The 17,765-nt window shown below is 40.5% G+C and overlaps 1 protein-coding gene across 1 annotated transcript; it reads right to left on the minus strand.

The window, feature by feature from the left end:
- Positions 1-1,321: 1,321 nt before the first annotated feature.
- CHP1 (calcineurin like EF-hand protein 1) lies at positions 1,322-17,732 on the minus strand. The gene is made up of 7 exons (XM_057403999.1): positions 17,545-17,732; positions 13,229-13,301; positions 7,710-7,790; positions 6,328-6,455; positions 5,308-5,369; positions 4,162-4,284; positions 1,322-2,833 (listed from the first exon to the last, which is right to left on the minus strand). Exons 1-7 carry the CDS (start codon positions 17,609-17,611, stop codon positions 2,780-2,782), a joined length of 588 nt encoding a protein of 195 aa, XP_057259982.1. The 5' UTR covers positions 17,612-17,732; the 3' UTR covers positions 1,322-2,779.
- Positions 17,733-17,765: the final 33 nt, after the last annotated feature.

Here is a 17,765-nt window from a genome sequence, read left to right on the forward strand (position 1 = left end):
CAGTGCAAGACTGGCAGCTTAAAGTGAAACACTGTTCCCAACTTAAGTATTACATCCACACACTCACTTACAGCATCACAGATTAGTTTGAGTTGGAAAGGACCTTAACATCATGTCATTCCAGTCTTCCTGCCATGGGCACAGGCCCCTCAACCTTGACTATGTCAGCCAAGGCTCTGTCCAACCTAAGTTGGCAATTAAAAGAACTGAAAGCAGACTTTGAAAGTAATTTTCCATTGTAAGCTTATGGAAACTAACGTTACCTTTAGTCCTGGCTTTCATGAGCAAAATGCTGTATTGAATACAGTATTTTGTTTTGTACAGACCTCATGCCACACTTATCCATAAGGATAATCTTATTCCTCTTCCAGACTTTAAGCTTCACAGCTGACCTTTATCCTAAGAAGACTTAATTTCTACAAGCAAAGTACAACTGTTGTGGAAATCTTGTTTATGTATAGCTTAGTTTTGAACAACTTTAACAAATTGAAGATCTTGACTCTAAAACTCCTATTACAGTATTTGTGTTCACCGTAAAGCACATTGGCAAGAATACCTGATGTCCAAGGTGGGGACTTGTAAGGACAGACATCACTAACATTGATATTATAAACCTTTTAATTAGAACAACGCTACAACACTGTGGAGAGGGGAAAAAAGAAAGCCTAGTTTGGAACCATGCAGAGGTGTAAAGCTCCCATTGTTACACGATCCACAGTGCAGTAGTATGGGTGTGTGACCTCTCTTCTTGGGCTCATGTTTTGCGCTAGCTTCCTCCACTCTACCAGGCAAACAAAGGATCATTAATACTCTGAAAATAAGCTCATTGATAAGAAATTGATTTGTAAGGCCTGCTAGCACCACTCTACTGGTATTTAACTTCTCTAATCATTAAAGGATAGTTGGGGGGGGGAAATAGGGTTTATACAGTGGAAGGTTTATTTATGGATTGATAAATACAGTTTCCAGTCTCACTGGGACAATAAGGCACAACTGTAGGTTACTACTATATAGCCAGAAGAGAGCAACACCTATTGTTAAGCAAATAACAAAGCCTAAAAACACTTAGCTTTTCAATCTTTTCACATTGTTAATTCCTATTTTACATGACACTGTTATAAAACTATAATGTTCCTCTCATACAGAAGTTTTTAATTTACATTTTTTTCCTAGAATTGTGCTGCACTCTGCTAAACAATGAAGTGCAACATTTCACTTTTCCATCCCTTAAATCAAAAAACCTTCAGACACTTGCATGTTATTCTTTAACACAAGAGATGATTAAAAAAAATGGGAAAAAAAGGAAATGCACATTTGAGAGTAGTTGGAGACTGGTAAGTATTTATAGAAATGATAACACATGACATAGAGAAGCAGTTATAACACCAATTCTTCAACAAAGAAGCTCCTGGGTTTTTTGGTTTTATTGGAAGGATCTCCCAGACTGTAGGATGCTTCAGCTGAACTGGATGAGATGATTTGCCAATATAGCCACAGAAAATTATGGTACTATTGAATCTTCAATGATCTTTAACACACTTGAACTTTTAGCACTACATTATCAGTATTAAATCATCTTACACTTGCAAAGATATTTGTGTAGAAATATATCCTAAAATATTTGGGATAAGAATATAATTTGGGAAAGAACATGTAATTTGGGAAAGAACATATTATGTATTTATGAAAGCCAGAGCTTTCATAAATACAGCCTCTACCCTCAACACAAATCTAACACACCAGGACTTCCATACTGGAAAATGTAAATAATTATTTATAGGCCACTATGATTAAAAGAAAAAAACCAAAATCAAACAAAAAACAATCCAGTTCACACCATTTCCAGGGGCAGTGACAGAACTGCAAATCCAGATTTTGGCATGACTAGTTTTCTTGCATTATGTACACTGGTAAACAAGTTTACACTTCCAGAGGCAAAACAACCCTGATGGGAGGAGGGATCCTAGAGCAAAGTAACCTGGAGAGGGTACTTCATGGTCCAGTGGCTGTCAAGGACAAAACCAAGTTTCTGCATGTGCTACTAGAACAATTTAAGCAACTTAGTGCAGAATTCCTATCCCTTTTGAGGACATCACAGCCTGTCTCTGCCACAGATTCTCCTATTGTCCCTGTGAATTCATCCTACAAAGAATAAAATCTATTCACAGCACTTTAAAGTACTCTAGGCTATCATCATGCATTCAGTGCTAGTTGTACAATGAAGCCATAGAAATTGAGAAGTCCTCAAGTAAAAGGCAGACTTGGAAGAAACAAATCTGCATGTAAAGAGCCAAATGGAAAGGGGGAGGGAAGGCAGCTGTAATGTGGTATTGCTACTGGAAGCAAAAAGTGAATTGTTATCACTGCACCTAGGAATCGAGTAGATGCTTGTCTCCAAAACGTTTCAGAGGGCATTTCTGTGGCATGTTCCCATTTTCCATTCTGAGTCAGAGCTCAGAAGAATCAGTTTGTAGATTAAACAGCTGTACACAAGGAGAGGCATTTTTGCTGAAACAGTAGTGCAGGAGGAGGCAAGGGAGAAAGGATTAAAAAAAAAACTGAAGGAAAATATTTAAAAAAAATGCTCCTTTCCAAGTTGCATGGCAGCCATTTCCCTTTTTTCCTGATGCACAGGGAATGTTCACATTGGTAAATCAGGGAGGGGCTGGAGATGTAGTGTATATGCACCAGTAGCAACGCTCTGGGTGAAGGTGCTAAGGAGAAAATGAAGTTCTACTTATTATATAGTAGGGGTAGAAAGGAACAGGCTCTCCATCCATCAGTGAAGAAATCGAATGCTCATTTTCTGCTCTACATCCACTTTCTCCAAAACCTGCAATAAAATTCAGAAACAGCTACTTAAGTTACTGTACATACTTCTCTCCTACAAGGTTTCTTACCCAAGTGTAGAGGAAGTGGGCAGGAACGTGGGATGTCTTCAATTTGGCATGCTAGTCTTTCATCTACAGACTGCTGTTTTTCATTCTGGACTAAGGTTATTCCAAGGAAAGAAACTTCAGCCATTAAAGCTGGACAAAGGCTTCAACCAACATGTAACTAATGCAGTTTCAGTCTGCCAAAAGCCCAGGAAGGCTTGGATTCCCAAAATTAGATTGTGTGGGAATGCACAGGCAGGAAACAGAATGAAGAATGGAGCAGAGGAAAGGGCATGAGCAGTCAATGAAGAGCTAAAATCAAGAGCACAGCATCACTAACACAGATAATTGTAAAACTGAGCTGACAACTTCATTCGCTGAATTGCTATTAACACTGAGGTACAAAGACAGCCTGCTCCAGGCTGTTTCAGGCATTAGACTTCACTGTTCCAAGATTAGAGTAACTTAAATTTGAAAAGACCTCTTGAGGTTTTTTAATCCAACTCCCTCAACTCTTATGTAAAGCAGAACCAGCTAGATCAGGCTGCTCTGGGCCTTGTTCAGTTAAGTCAAGTTTCTCCAGGAAGGAGATTCTGTATCTTCAGAAGCTATGATCATCCTCTTGGTAAAGTCTTCCTCTTGGCTAACCAGAATTTCCTACCTTGCAACTTGTTTCTGATGCCTCTTGTCCACCTCCAGGTCTGGTTCCTCTTGTCAATGCCATCCCATTAGGTAGTTGAAATTGTTTTGCTATAGGACAGCTTTCTCCACTGACTATATAATGGCTCCTTACTACTACCTACTTCTGACTAACAAAAGATGTAATTCAAAGGACTAGAGCTAGGAACTTGAATGCTCATATTAGCTGTTTTGCTAACAGATAAAAATCTACAAGTGAAAACTGATCAGCACAAGTAGAGCAGAACGACTGCGTTGTAACTGTGCTAGTCAGGCTACTTCTGTAGAAAGAAGTGGCTGCAAAAAGTGAGAATTCTGCAGTATATTCAATCCCACAGCTTGCAAGAGCTACAGCATATGTTACCTCATGTAAGAGCATGAAGAAACACATGGACTAATTATCAGCATCCTGACAATATATTAAAAAAAAAAAAAAAGGGTGTCCTGATGAAGATGGGAAGAGAAAGAGCTAACAGAAAGCTTGCTTTGCCCAAATTCAGGCAGGACTATTTGAGTAACTTCCCCTCAATTTCCATTTCCGTTTAGGTCTGAATGATTTGCCCATTACTTTAGTTTCCTTTAGTCATTAACAATGTAGTTTACCAACCTTTACAAACTCTGCAAAGGAGATGGCACTATCTCCATCTTGATCAGCTTCCTGGATTGTCCTGTCGGCAATGCTGCCCAGCTGCTCATCTGAAATATTTACACCAACCATCATCCGTAATACCTGAAACATACAGAAGTCCCCAGATTACTATTTTTTTTTAACGCAAATAAAATAACCATTATTGATATAGGAACAGAAGTATTCTTAGTGCTATTTCACTTGTGTACACTGTCAAAGTAACACCCTACAAGAACAGCCCTGGAGGACTTTCATGGAAATCATTTCTCCTTTGTACATCACTGCTTTCAGGAAAGACAGTTTCCTTTTGTAGCCACCTTTGAAAAAGAATCCTGCCTTTTCACTAGACAGCAGGAAGAGGCAGAGTACGAGAAAGCTTTTGGAACTAGGAATGAGGACGTTTTGTTCCAATGCTTTTGTCCATATTTTTCCCCACAAAACATACCAACATTTAATCAAGTATCTGCTGTTTGAGATACTTGCCTACAGGAAGCTTTTAAGTATCAAATGATACCTGCTGCTACTCTCTACAATTAGTATTTCCTGTGCAGACAGAGGGCAATTTCAGTCAAAAGCAAATCCTTGTCCTACAGCAGGAACCACAAATTGCCATGTCTGCTTCCCAGGATTAGTAGCATGTAATTACTCCTAGCTCAAGCCTAGTTTCATGTATATATGCAGCACTGATGAACTTTGATTACCTTTGCTGCAATTTCAAGAAGTTTTATTCTCTTGAGAGGATGCACAGAGGATCAGCAAAACGACCTAATCCACCTCGGTGACTATCCCTGTGAAGTCCTGTTAGATTAGGAGGTAGTTCTTAAGGGGCTTAGTGTATTTGTTGGATATTTAGATATCATTTCCAATAGGATCTGCTTAGCCTAACGCTCTGGTTTAAACGTGAGTCTAGCGTTCCCAGTCTGAAAGAACAGCATAGGCTACCAAATGAGATTAATTGCTTATCTCTGGTTTAAAGCTTTAGATAGGGTATGAGACTTTAGTCACCAAAGTCCTTCAGGAGTTCTTTTGAGAAGATGGTTGGAAATCCACATTCATTCAGAATGAAGAGAGTAATCATACAGAAGGTTAGGGTGGAGTCATTCAAAGCAGCCCTGTGCTATTTACCTGAAGAAGCTCATCCCTGGAAATCTTGTCATCTTTATCTAGATCATATAACCGAAAAGCAACTACAGGGAAGAAAAGAATGAGCAGTTTAATTCAAGTGCTATTATTTTTCTTGTAACAACAGATTTATATACATAAAAGTGCTCCTAAGTTATTTTAGGAGAATTAGCTTAGAACTTCAATTCCCCATAAAAATTCATTTTCAGTTCCATAAAAGTGTTATTACTGCATTCAGGAATAAAATTATTGCCAAGAAATGAAAAAACTTAGTGAAGTGCTCAGTAAGAATACTTTCAGAAGCACTCTGCTTGCAGAGGTATTTCTTCAAAGCCCCAAGTCATGGAAGTATAATTACCACTAAGATACCTTCAGAACTTTAACCTCAGAGCCAACCACTTATACATTACCATTAATTCTCTTTGACTATATTCTGCATGAGATAAGACAGAAATTTTAAGTGCTCTGAGGACTGTTGCCAACTTTGATTAGTGAGCAAGAGCAGTCTGCTCATATACTGTAGGCAGTCATCCAAACAGTAAAGAAAGTACTCAGCTGAAGGTAAGGAAAAAGCCTTGTATTATATGGAAGACTGGAGAAAATGGCAGAAAAGACCATTCACATAAGGGATAGTGCTTCTAAATCTCAAATAACTTTGCGTGCAAGCCATTTAATCATGTTAAAACTTAAACAGGGGAAGTTTAAACTGGATATAAGGAAGAAGTTCTTTACTGGTGAGGCACTGGAATGGGTTGCCCAGGTAGGTTGTGAATGCTCCATCCCTGGCGATGTTCAAGGCCAGGTTGGACAGAGCCTTGGGTGACATGGTTTAGTGGGTGGTGTCCCTGCCCATGGCAGGGGGGTTGGAACTGGATGATCTTAAGGTCCTTTCCAACCCTAACTATTCTATGATTCTATATCCTTCCACAGCAAACAGCTGCACAGAAGACTCCAAGCCCCTTTACTTCCTTCACAGAAAAAAGGAAAAATAATTGCTCCTATAGGAAGGTTCACGTTTCTTACAGTGGAGCTTGTTACTTCGGCTGTTCAGTGGTTCTGGTCCATTCTGGTCTTTGCTCTTTTCATTATCTTCTATGGGTCGAAAGTGAGCTAGTGTCCTCATGAATCCACGGAAATTCACCTGGTCCTCTCTGCATAAGCATTATAGCAGGTCAGTTTTAGCATAGCTTATATGGGTTCTGTATTTCAGTAGAGAGTATGAATGTCTAAAGCATCAAGACCATGCAGACTCTTCCACTCCCACTCTCCCAGGGTTTGGCTGCCTATGCTCAAACCCAGCTCTGATACAGTGCAGTTCCAACCTGGGATCACGCTGTTATGAAGTATGATGTACAAAAGAAAGAAGCTGTGAGAAGTCTTGTTGAGGACTCCCCAGTCCCTGCCTGCAAGCTCCGTTTAAGCTCAAGCCCTCACCTTTGGCCCTTGCCCAAGCTATCCTGCAGCTGTGCCCAAGTCCGTCAGTATATCTTGCTGATCTGAACCCCTATTCTCTGGATTGACCTGTCAACTTGTTTGGCAACCACTGGACTGTTGGCTGACCTGACAAGGCACTGCAGCTACTCTGCTTTTCTTGCTCAGGTGCTGTGCCCTTTGTTATTAAGTACATTGTCCCTGCCAGCTTTATTGTCACACTTGGCTTATGTCTGTGGGGTAGCCATTGCTCACTGCTCTGACAAACAGCTCTTTTCTCTAACACTGTGGGAACCACCTATCTAACTGCTTTCCATGACTCCTGCTTTCTATTCAGGAAAGTCTGCTTGGTATTAGCTTATATTATGACTTGATTAGTCACACTCCAATCTTCATGAATCAGTAACGGCAAATGTGTTCAAGAACAGGAGCAGATTGCATAGAACAATCTAGAGTGGTAAAATAGAGAGAGTACTGCAAATTTGATAATCTCTTCAGATTTGTGTTAGAAGTGCCATAAGCTAGGCCTTAAATGTTATCAAAAACTGAAAACAAAAAAGCTGATCTAATAACAAAGGTATACTTTGAGGCTAAAAGGTGAAAAATGAAACTCAATAGTAATTGCAATACTACTTAGCATAAAATAGCACTGCTATAAGTCCGCTTTAAGAACCAAAGTAAATATATGCTCTTTACTTGCTTTCTAAGTGTTTAGCAGCACAGCAAGAGCAGAAAACTGACATGAAGCCTGAGTTCGTCATCTAACAAAGCACATAGAAGTCTTGTAAGGTTGGTGTTTCTCATTACAGAATACAAACATGCTGAGGAAACAATATACCCACACACATTTCATGACAAGTTTGAGGTGTTCAGTTATTAGTAAATCCAAAATCTGTGCTTTAATTAGCAGCATTTTGGTCCCATTGGAACTTCTGATGAACTACACATTTTGTGCCTGTTCTGTTGGAACTCACCCTTCTGGAAAGAAGGCATTGATAATTCTGTCTCCCAGTGGATTGATGGCAAGTTCTGGAATCCGCTGGAAGTCTTCCCGGCTGAGTAAAGCAAGAAACACAAGATGACTGCATTAAGCTGAAGTCAGAGCAGAAAAAGTTCCTTGAAGAGAATTCACAGTAAAACATTCACTGGGCAATATTGTCACAGACAGACACTTAGTGGGTTTTAAGGTGTAGCTCTTTAAAGCACATTTTCTCTACAACTAATGGCACACAAGACAATGTCAAGGCTGTATTACATTACAGACCACCAGTGCTCATTTACCACATTAACAGTGCTTCTCAGATGTTAATTGTGCTAGAAACCTTCCTGTAAGATGCCAACTAGTCTGCACCTTAAAGAAAGCTTATGAAATGGCTTTGAAGGAAACTATGGCTTCAAAATGAAAATAATATATATTTTAATAATTATTTTGGTACTGAATCATTTGAGTTTGAGTTTGCATTGTCCAGACTACCCTGGTCCAGAGCCTGGGACACCATACGCCTCCAAACATACCACAGGTGATTTGCATATTCTAATACAAATTCTCATTTATGGACAACTTTATACCTTATTAAAAGTGCCAAATTTCAGATTTTAGATTCAACCAAGCAGCACTCCTATTTTAAAGTAGAAAATTTAGATTGAACAGGGGCCTGTACACCAGATGTAACTTCACCAGTACATTGCAAATACTCAATACTTATGCCAGCCATTCCCTTCTCTGCTCATGATTGTATGTAAACAGTGCAGTATATAAGCACAGCTATGATTACATTCTTATAGCTTTTTCTGATCTAGATGTTGTCATGAGCTGTACTGATGTCAACACATTTTAGATCACTATGACATGAACATGGGGTTCATTCTATTCCTAGGATTGCCCTAATTTTTCTTTTATTTCAACCTAATAGAATGTCACTAGCAGGAAAGTGAGACAACCTTGGTGTGACCAAAACAGATGTACCAAGTGTGTCTTGGTGAATACTGTGGTCAACACGTTTGGGTCCATCCCTCCTCCTTTGTCTTTTCCATGACAGAGCACACCAATCTATCAGTCAGTACAAGATGTACTCCATAATAATTTATATTTTTAATTGCAAACATAGCAGCAATGGGGTGAGCCTGTAAAAATCCCAAACAACTCTGTCTGGATGCGTAACTTGACATTTCCTGCCCAATCTCCTGAAATATCAGCAATTGCCTTCAAGTCAAATATAGCCCTGCTGGTTTTAAAGTTTGTGTCAAAGTCTCAAACTTGGTTACCAAATGCCTGCTACTTTTGAAAACACATGAATTGGCAACAAGGTTTGATGCATGATGTCATTACACCAAAAAACTGGCAAAGTGAACACAAAACAGGTTTTGCTATTACTTTGAGTATACTGGTCTTTTGTAATGCTGTCATCTTAAAACACAGGGGAAAAGAAGGAATTGGAAAACCCGATTACCAGTCTGGGCTGGGAAAGGCAAAGAAGCAAGATGTTCTAGTTTTAAATGCATTCTAAAGCACACCTTGCACCCAGTCACACCACAGTGCTGCTGAGAGTCCCAATTATGATAAATCTGTTGCAACATGGGTAAACTGTTTGACCTCTAACAGAGTGACCTGACTGTGCGTTTATGCTATTCCAGCAAACTTCTGCTCTGAACAGGCCTGAATTATTTGTAATAGGCAAAGTTACCATCTGTATAACAAGATCAACTTGTTACCAGACCCTTCAGGACTGCTGCATTTTAAGCTATAGCTGAAAGGCAAAATATGCATTAGCCATTTAGGCAGAAGATGCAGTGATGTGGAAAGCCTGTGTCCTAGTAACAATATTTTACCAACAAGAGCTCAGCATCAATGCTAACATTTACAAGCTAAAAGCAGCAGCTGCCCTCTCTGTCATTTAAAGCAAAATCCTAATGCTTCAGAAGTTTTTACTTGCATATCACTACTTTTTGATATACAGCCTCAATTTACACTTGGCATTTCAGCCTCCGGTTATTCTGCTTTCTAACAGGAGATTAACAATTAACCACAACCAATTCCCCAGGTTTCAAATCTATTTGTCTTGTCATTATCAGGATTGCAGTAGACCATTTTTGCTTATTAAGAGCACATTACTGAGCAAGCGTTGTAATTGGAATAGCTGTAACAGCCATAAAAGTAAATGAATGCATGAGGCAAGTTATTCTGTACTTTATAAACTAAGGATTCCTGCAGTCATTAGGGACCGACTTCACCTGGCTGAGGCTGGAGTTACAGGAAATGAGATGCCCTCTATTTCTTCCTTGCTCACGTACCTTTCCAGGAATCCGGCTTCTATTAAATCCTTGCCTAAATGTAACATGCAGAGCAACCTTAACTACATGCTATCATTATGCTGGCAAACCACCCAATATATACATGTCAGTGCATTCATATTTAGACATACTTTGCAGTAAGGAATTTGTACATTCTAAGACAGGCAAGTATTTCTAAGCATGAATATATCCTCTAAAGCATACAGCAGATCCCTACTGTAAAAGTAGCTCTGCCTCACCCCAAAGACTGCAAGAAACCTACTAGACTCTTCTTCCAGTACTTCTGGTTGTTCATCCTTTTTACTTCTAAATAGTAAGAGAGTACTCTTCCCTCAAAAGGGAAGAGAAGGGTAGGGCTACCTAGAGCTAAGGGAAAGTAAAGCAATGGAAAGAAGACAAACGATATGCAAAACAGAAGTGCTAGAAGAAAGGAATGGAAGTACACACTACTCCAGTACCCTAACATTTTATGATCCAAACGCCTTCTTCAGAAGAGTGGTACACATTTGAAGATTTACTTCATGCCATAAAGAACCACCTACCACTTCTTTTCCTGATCAGTCACATGAGTGACTTCTGTCATGTCTGATCTGTAAGTCAAAGGTGTAAGTCATCCCTACAGAAACAGTTGTTCTTGCTCACAGGAAACAAACAGAAGACATGCCTTCCAAACTGTTTGCTGCTAGTAAGCAAGTGGTAACTTCATCTCACTTGCCTCAGAGTAGCACGTTCTCTTTGATCAGTATTTCAGAAACCAACATTTACAATTTTCCAAGCTACAGCTCTTAATCTGCCATCATTGTTTTTTTCAGGAAGTAGTTTTCTATTACTTAAACTTCATGGTTTCCACATATTGTGGGTGCTGGGCCAGGTTTCAAAACTTGAATGCCACTGTCAGGCATGTTTGAGAACAGGCTATGCTTGGAGGCCAAGACTGCAAGTTAAGGGATCACAATTTGCAGAGTTACTGGGATTTTCCAAACAAACTTCATTTCCTTTCCCAAGTACCACGTGATTATCAACAATAGAAGTCCAGCTTCTCATCCATAACACTATGAAACTAAGCATTGTGCAACAGACATTCACAGCATATTTAATTAATTACTCCTCTTACGTAAACCAAGTACAATCACTTTGAAGGTTACACAAACTTTATGGGCTCAATAGGCAAGTTTAAAGTTGGAGACAAGAGTTGAGGAAGAATGTGTGCTAGGTTCAAGACTAGTGTGGCAGCTATCATCAGTGAAGACTAAACCCACATACAGAGTTTGAAGAGGCTGTTAGTGCTCTTTTTCAAGTAATATAATAGTGAGACATAAATAGTATTAACCTTACCTACAGTATCATCAGCTGATCTGTATGTCAATTGCCAATTAGCCAATGCTACAGTTTCCATGATACACTGGCTTTGGTGACAGTGTGGTCTTAAGGAGTTCCTGCCCATCCCACTCCAATTGTTTCCACACCCACAATCGATTTTGTCATCCCTTCAGCTATGTAGTCCAGACATTTACAGCACAGCCACAGTCCCAGTCACTGGAGCCAGTCAGCTTAAAAATACTTAAAAAGCACTACACAAGCCAAAAGGGGAGAGAGAGTATTTTTAACCAGCAATACTCAGTAGTCCTGTTTACAGCACAATTCCACAACCAGTTACTTAAATGTTAACTGAGAAGTTAGCAATTTGTGGCACCAGAAGGAGCTGCGTATTTCCTTCAGGAAAGGAAATTACAGTAGATCAGTAGTCCTGCCAAAACCAGTGTATCTTACAACTTGTCACCTTCACTTGCTAAGCAGTGATTGTCGCTTTACACATAAGTCTAGCTTTTATAGGTTTATAGTGCATCCTACAATCACATTCAAAACCCCAGGCAACCCCTGAATCTATGTTTACTGGTTTAAGACTGGAATAGAGTTGCTATGAAAAAAATTAACTCTATTCCAGCCAGACCTCTTACACTATGCTGCAAAGTCCCCTTCCCCTTCCTCCAGCTTCCCTGTGCACTGGTTCTGTAGTAGTTTTGGCAAGTTTTCAATGTTGTAGGTTAGTTTCCAAAGATAAGCCTTGAATACCACCACCAACATGGAAAAGCAACAGATTTTCAGAGTCAGCATGGTCTTAGAACAACTATCTTGGTTGCAAAATTGCTCCCTGGTGCAGTCACTGACAGCTCTAATTTCTCATATTTCCATAGTACTACGCAATCCATAGGCAACATCACAAGAGAAGACTAGTAAGCAATTTAATACAATCAGAATTCATAATTAGTTCATTTAATAAAGAGTAAGGCAATATCAACACGCAATACAATAACCAGAGTGGGAAAGGCTAGAGAACAAAGACCACAGGTAGAGACATATTTTAACAGGCAATCATCCCACTAGTTTACCCTTCAGTTGAGAATATTCCTTCCAGCAGAGTCAGTCTGAAGTGAAAAATGTTTTGCAGGAAAAGTTTAAGCCTCATCTTTGTTTAATTGATTAAGCTGTAAGAAACCAGTTAACTTGTGTAGTTTTCAAACTGTACACAAAAGACAATTACTTCAAAGGCCTTGGAATATCCTACACTACTATTTTAAATAATAAAACATCTATTTGCTTATTCACAGTGACTTGGTCCCAGCTCCAGCTCTTTTTATTTTTGAGCATACTAATAGACATGGGCATTTAACAAGAGGTGTAAAGTTAACAACAGTAAATGGCTTGCAGATCAAAGTAGTGTTAAAGGACACTGGGTATCCAAAACAATTTAAGAGCCCATGCTCCCAAAAATATAAATGATCTTTTTATATGAAAGCCAGGATGAAGATGATATGGTGGAATCATAATAATTATTAGAAGCAACATATAAAGAAAGGTAAGAAATAACGATCTAAAATGTGGTTTAACATTCTGAACTTCTGTTAATTCCTTGAATACATAATCTGACCTTTCTTGTATTAACGGCTACAAACTTTCAGTACTACAGCAAAGACAATTGGTATTTAGAGCACCTAAGTTCAACAATCAGATTTCTCTTGACCTTTCATAAAAGAGAACAAATGTGAACATCCATCTAGACAGTAGGTATGAAAGAATCTGTTATAACAGCCTCACTGATTCACTCTATGAGGAAAACATGCAGGCATCCTGCAACGGCAAAGCCACCATTACAGACATGTAATATGTCAGTGCAAGGACAGCTGAATTGGTAGATACCCACCTAAGAGTGCCATTTTCTCCTTTGTCAAGGCTGGTGAAGCGACTGTACAAGCGCGTGATTTGACTGTGGGAGACTGAAGGAGGAAAAAAAAAGAAAGAAATACAAATTAGCATGGCAATGATTCCTCATTAGAACAATTCCTCAATCAGATCTCATTACACTGAGCCACTGTTGCCAGAAGTTGCATTCAAAAACAGATCACACAAAACAAGTTCTATTGGAAGCACACTGCAATCAGCAGAGTAGTGACTTTATAAGCTGTAAATTGCGTCTTAGTATTCAAAAATCCACAAATAAGCCTAAAAATTTGTCTAACTTTGCCTTCTACCCATTTATATTTTTGGTCTCCAACATCCCTTGGTTATCTGAATCAGTAACAGCAATTACTGATTACAAAAAGAAAAGGTGTTTGAGTCACAGTTCCACTCTGTTTCCCTTAATTCTTCTAGGGCTAGAAATAATATGGACACAGCCTCCACTGATGACCTCTACATCATTCATGACACTGCAGGCCTCTCCTATAGTATTTTTCCTTCTCTCACTTATCTCTACTCCAGTTGTCTTATTTCTACTCCAGTTGTCTTTTTCCATCTAAAGATGGAAAGTGTACTCAGTTTTCTTGCATATAGTGAGTGGTCAGAGAGCCTGTACACCTGATCACTCTTCCTCCTTGAGTGGACTGCCTGAATCTAAGCAGTTTGCTCATTTGGGGGTTCAGTAAAGTAATTTGCAAGCTTCTAAAACTTTGAGTTAAAAATTAAAAAGCCTGTTTCTGAAGAAGTTTGGGAAGGAGTTAGGCCACAAAGAAAGCAGGAAGTTATTGCAGACCTAAGTTTGCAATTTGAACACAAATTTCAAAGCCAGTATTAAATTTAGCATAATGCTGTCAACATTACCAAGATATTAGGCAACCCAAGATACAAGATATCTAGATCATTAGATCAATCCATGATGGGAGCAGGTTAAACGTATCTAGAACATGAATTCCTTTTAACACTGAAAGAATGCCCTGCAGAAGAACTTGGCTTTTCAGAGCCTCTTTGGATGAAGTTAATAAGACTGAACTGAATGTTAATGTTTACTCAGTGAAGATGTGATTTTTCTACAATGTTAAACTAGGAGCTTGTGCCATTTGCAGATTCAATTGTTTTAAAAGCCTTCACCAGCACATGTACAATACTTGTTAAAATTTATATGGGAACAGGTTGCACAGCAGTTGTCTCATCTGTGACAACTGAGGCATTTTATTAGGTTCTCTTTTTTCCCCAGGTTTGTTCTTTTTCCAGCCTATTTATTTAGGTTCAACCATCCCCTCCTTTAGGGTGACCTGCTAGCAACTGTGTGGGGCTTTTTTTCCTCTTCCCTTGTCTCCTCTGTAACTTTCACTCTGCACAAGGCTGGGCAATTTGATCAGTTCCACCTAAGCCAACACACCACAATTTCAAGTTAAGAAACACACTAAACAGCAGGCACCAGTATTTTAAAGACTTCTGCACTTCTGATTAAGTATTTTAGATATGATATGCCATAACAACAACTGATGGTGAAAACAGAATAGCCTGGAGTAAGAAGCCCTGTGCTCCCAAGTTCTTCCTGGAACCAGCGAGGGCGATGAAAATTCTACTTAGGTACCATTTCCAAACTAATGTCAGCAACTCCATTTCTGTAACACCTCCATAACAGCTAGTATGTGATAAATAGTATGTAACTCTTGACAGAAGAGGAAATGCCTTTGTTTATCTCATACTAGACAAAAAGCACATCATCGCTATAAAGAAAGGAAGATGATTCAGGTCCCTCACTGTATTCTTTCACAATTTCCTTTTTGGCTCTCATCTCTCATGAAAGCTGCATCACGAGACACTTTTCAGAGCCTTCTCATACAAAATAAAGACTTTGTCATTCCTTGACGATCATAGGAGGAAAAAAAAATCTGCAATTTATGACAGCTTCTTAAAAATCAAAGGCTCAAAGATAACTGAAACATGATTTTACCTGTACTGCTACCCCACCAAGGTCCCTTCTATTCAATCAAATTGGTTAAGTGTTCAGTACTTCATACTTACCCCAGATGAACTGATGGAATCATGTTTCACAGTAAGGAGGCCAAAAAAAAAAAAAAGAACCCTTAGGAACAACATGGGTTCAGGAGGGACATGTACTGCCAGTTTGTTTCATATCTAAGTCCCTTTCTCAAACTCTTTAGTAGGTAATGTATCATCAGCATCAAGTTTCTAACAAACCACAAGATATTCCAGTCAATAACACTAACTTGGCATTCTCCCCAGGAACTTTGCTCCAGATAAACCAGCATCCTGGGGTTTTCCCCCTACCTTGTACCTTGCATAAATATTTGCACCCATGTGAAGTGTATAACAGTGCTAAGAGCTTGGTGGAATTTTCCATCTACCTAGAGAAGTATAAGAGGCAGAGGAAAATCACATTCTTAAACTCTGGTTACAGGTTGGAGGAAAAAAAATATGTGTTTGATAAAGTCAGAGACAACAAGCATGACTCAGGTTAGCAATGCTTGATTAACAAAGTGATATGACTTACAAAATTGAGTAGTACAAAATACAGGCAACAAAGCTGAAGCCCAACTCATTACAATGTTAAGCTCCCCACTTTGAAGACATAAGAGGCCAACTAGAGCTGAGTGGTTTTATTGCTTAGAATACCTATACAGCCATCTCAGTGGTATTTATTTAACTACCATGCAAGTAAAACTCTAGGAATGAAACACCACTTACAATGAATCAACTATTGGCACAAGGCAAAGACTGAAGCCTTTTGGAAGAACATTCCAAATGTGGGGGTTGGTTCTTAAAGCCTATTTCTAAATGAGGGGATGCTACCTTTATGTTTAAAAAAATAAAAAAAACCTGCAACCACCAAACAGTGAGTTCTTGCTGGATAAGCATACTTGGATATTACTACTTGTTTATCACAGCCTTCCTGGAGAAGGTTCCCTTGACAGATGGAAAAAGGATCATGGAAGCTATGTTAACTGGCTCAGCTATCCATTACATTAGCTAGTACTGTCTTCATTTTCTTCCACTCCTTTTCTGTAGCCACTTGTTTTCCTGACACAAATAAACTATCACCTAAAAGGAATACATAATGCCATTTCTGTTTCAAAGAAAACTGACGGCGTTTTCATGTAGCAAGAGCAAATCAAAAAGCGTAAGCAGGAAAAAAGTTTCACTAGGAAGACCTTATTTACCTGAGAGGGGAGGGACACAGCAGAACGATACATATGATTTATGACCTCCTTTCGCCAACCAGTTAGGAGGACACCCTCCATTTATTATCATTCAGTATTTGCTAATACTCTCCGAGAGGCAACCGTTCTATCGGGCAAATTAACGACACTGATTTTCTAAAGTACTTTATATTTACTGAGAACAACTCGATCAGAAACTACAAGGTAAAGTAGCTATATATTGCAGTCCTGATTCAATCATGCTCTCCCAGTTGTTGACTCGCACAGGGATTCTCACTTCTTTCACAAGCTGCGTTACCTCCTTTACGCTTTAAATGCCACTCAGCATTCATTCTGAACACCCTTAAGGTAACTTTCGTGACAACCTATGAAACAAATAGCATTTGGAAAAAAAGCACTATACCATGAGAGACTTTTCGGGCTAAAAGCAGCTGCTGGAGAGAAACTCCAGCACCAGAAACTGAGAACTCTTCAAACCCCCAACGACTTAAGTCTCACCGAACGCAACACTGCGGACACCAGGAGCACCTCTTCTCGCCCTCCCCACCCGGATCTCGCTGCCGTTGAGCAATCGAACACACAGCGATGGCTCCCTCTCCCCTACAGCTCCAAGCACATCTAGAACCCAAAGGGACTCGCAGATCCCGGCGGTCTGGGTGACAGCAGCTTTCGCGTTCTACTGCGCCAAGCAACACCAGCCTCCGCAGGTAGCCCTACCGTGTCCAGCCCAGCCAAGGGGCACCCTAAACGACAACAGTAGTATTTACAGCTAGCGGCCGCTGCCAACCGAGCGGCAGACTGGAGGAGCTGCCCTCCTGTCAGCCCCCGAGGGCCACCAGGCGAACCAAGAGCCGCTTCCCAGCTTCCGCAGGCCTACAAGACATGCCCGTCTGCAGTAGCAGGGGGCAGCCAGGCACCGGCCCGAGGCCAGCTGGGACCAGGCACTGCCCAGCCAGGAGAGCAGCGACTACGCTCGCCTTCCCCGCCGCCGAGCGCCGACCGCCCCGGGCAGGGCTCGGCGCGCAGCCGCGACGGGGCGGACAGACAGCTCCAGGCGCCCAGCCCCCACCGCACCTCCCGGCCCTACACTCACAGCCCGTCTCCTTCTTGATCTCCTCGATCTCCTCGTCTCGCAGCAGCGTGGACGCCCGGGAACCCATCACCGCCGCTGAGCCCCAGGGGAAGGGAAGGGCCAAGCTCCGCAGCGGGCAGTTACGTAGCCGAACAGCGACAGCGATACCACAGCCACCCCAGCACGGGCCCCGCCGCTGCCGCCCAGCCGTACTGAGGCGGAAGGGGAGCCCGCACGGACTC

The sequence above is a fragment of the Pezoporus wallicus genome, unplaced genomic scaffold (genome assembly GCF_028554395.1).
Source record: "Pezoporus wallicus isolate ANWC-B61680 ecotype Strahan unplaced genomic scaffold, APGP_CSIRO_Pwel_v1 contig_8673, whole genome shotgun sequence".
Lineage (NCBI taxonomy): Eukaryota > Metazoa > Chordata > Aves > Psittaciformes > Psittacidae > Pezoporus > Pezoporus wallicus.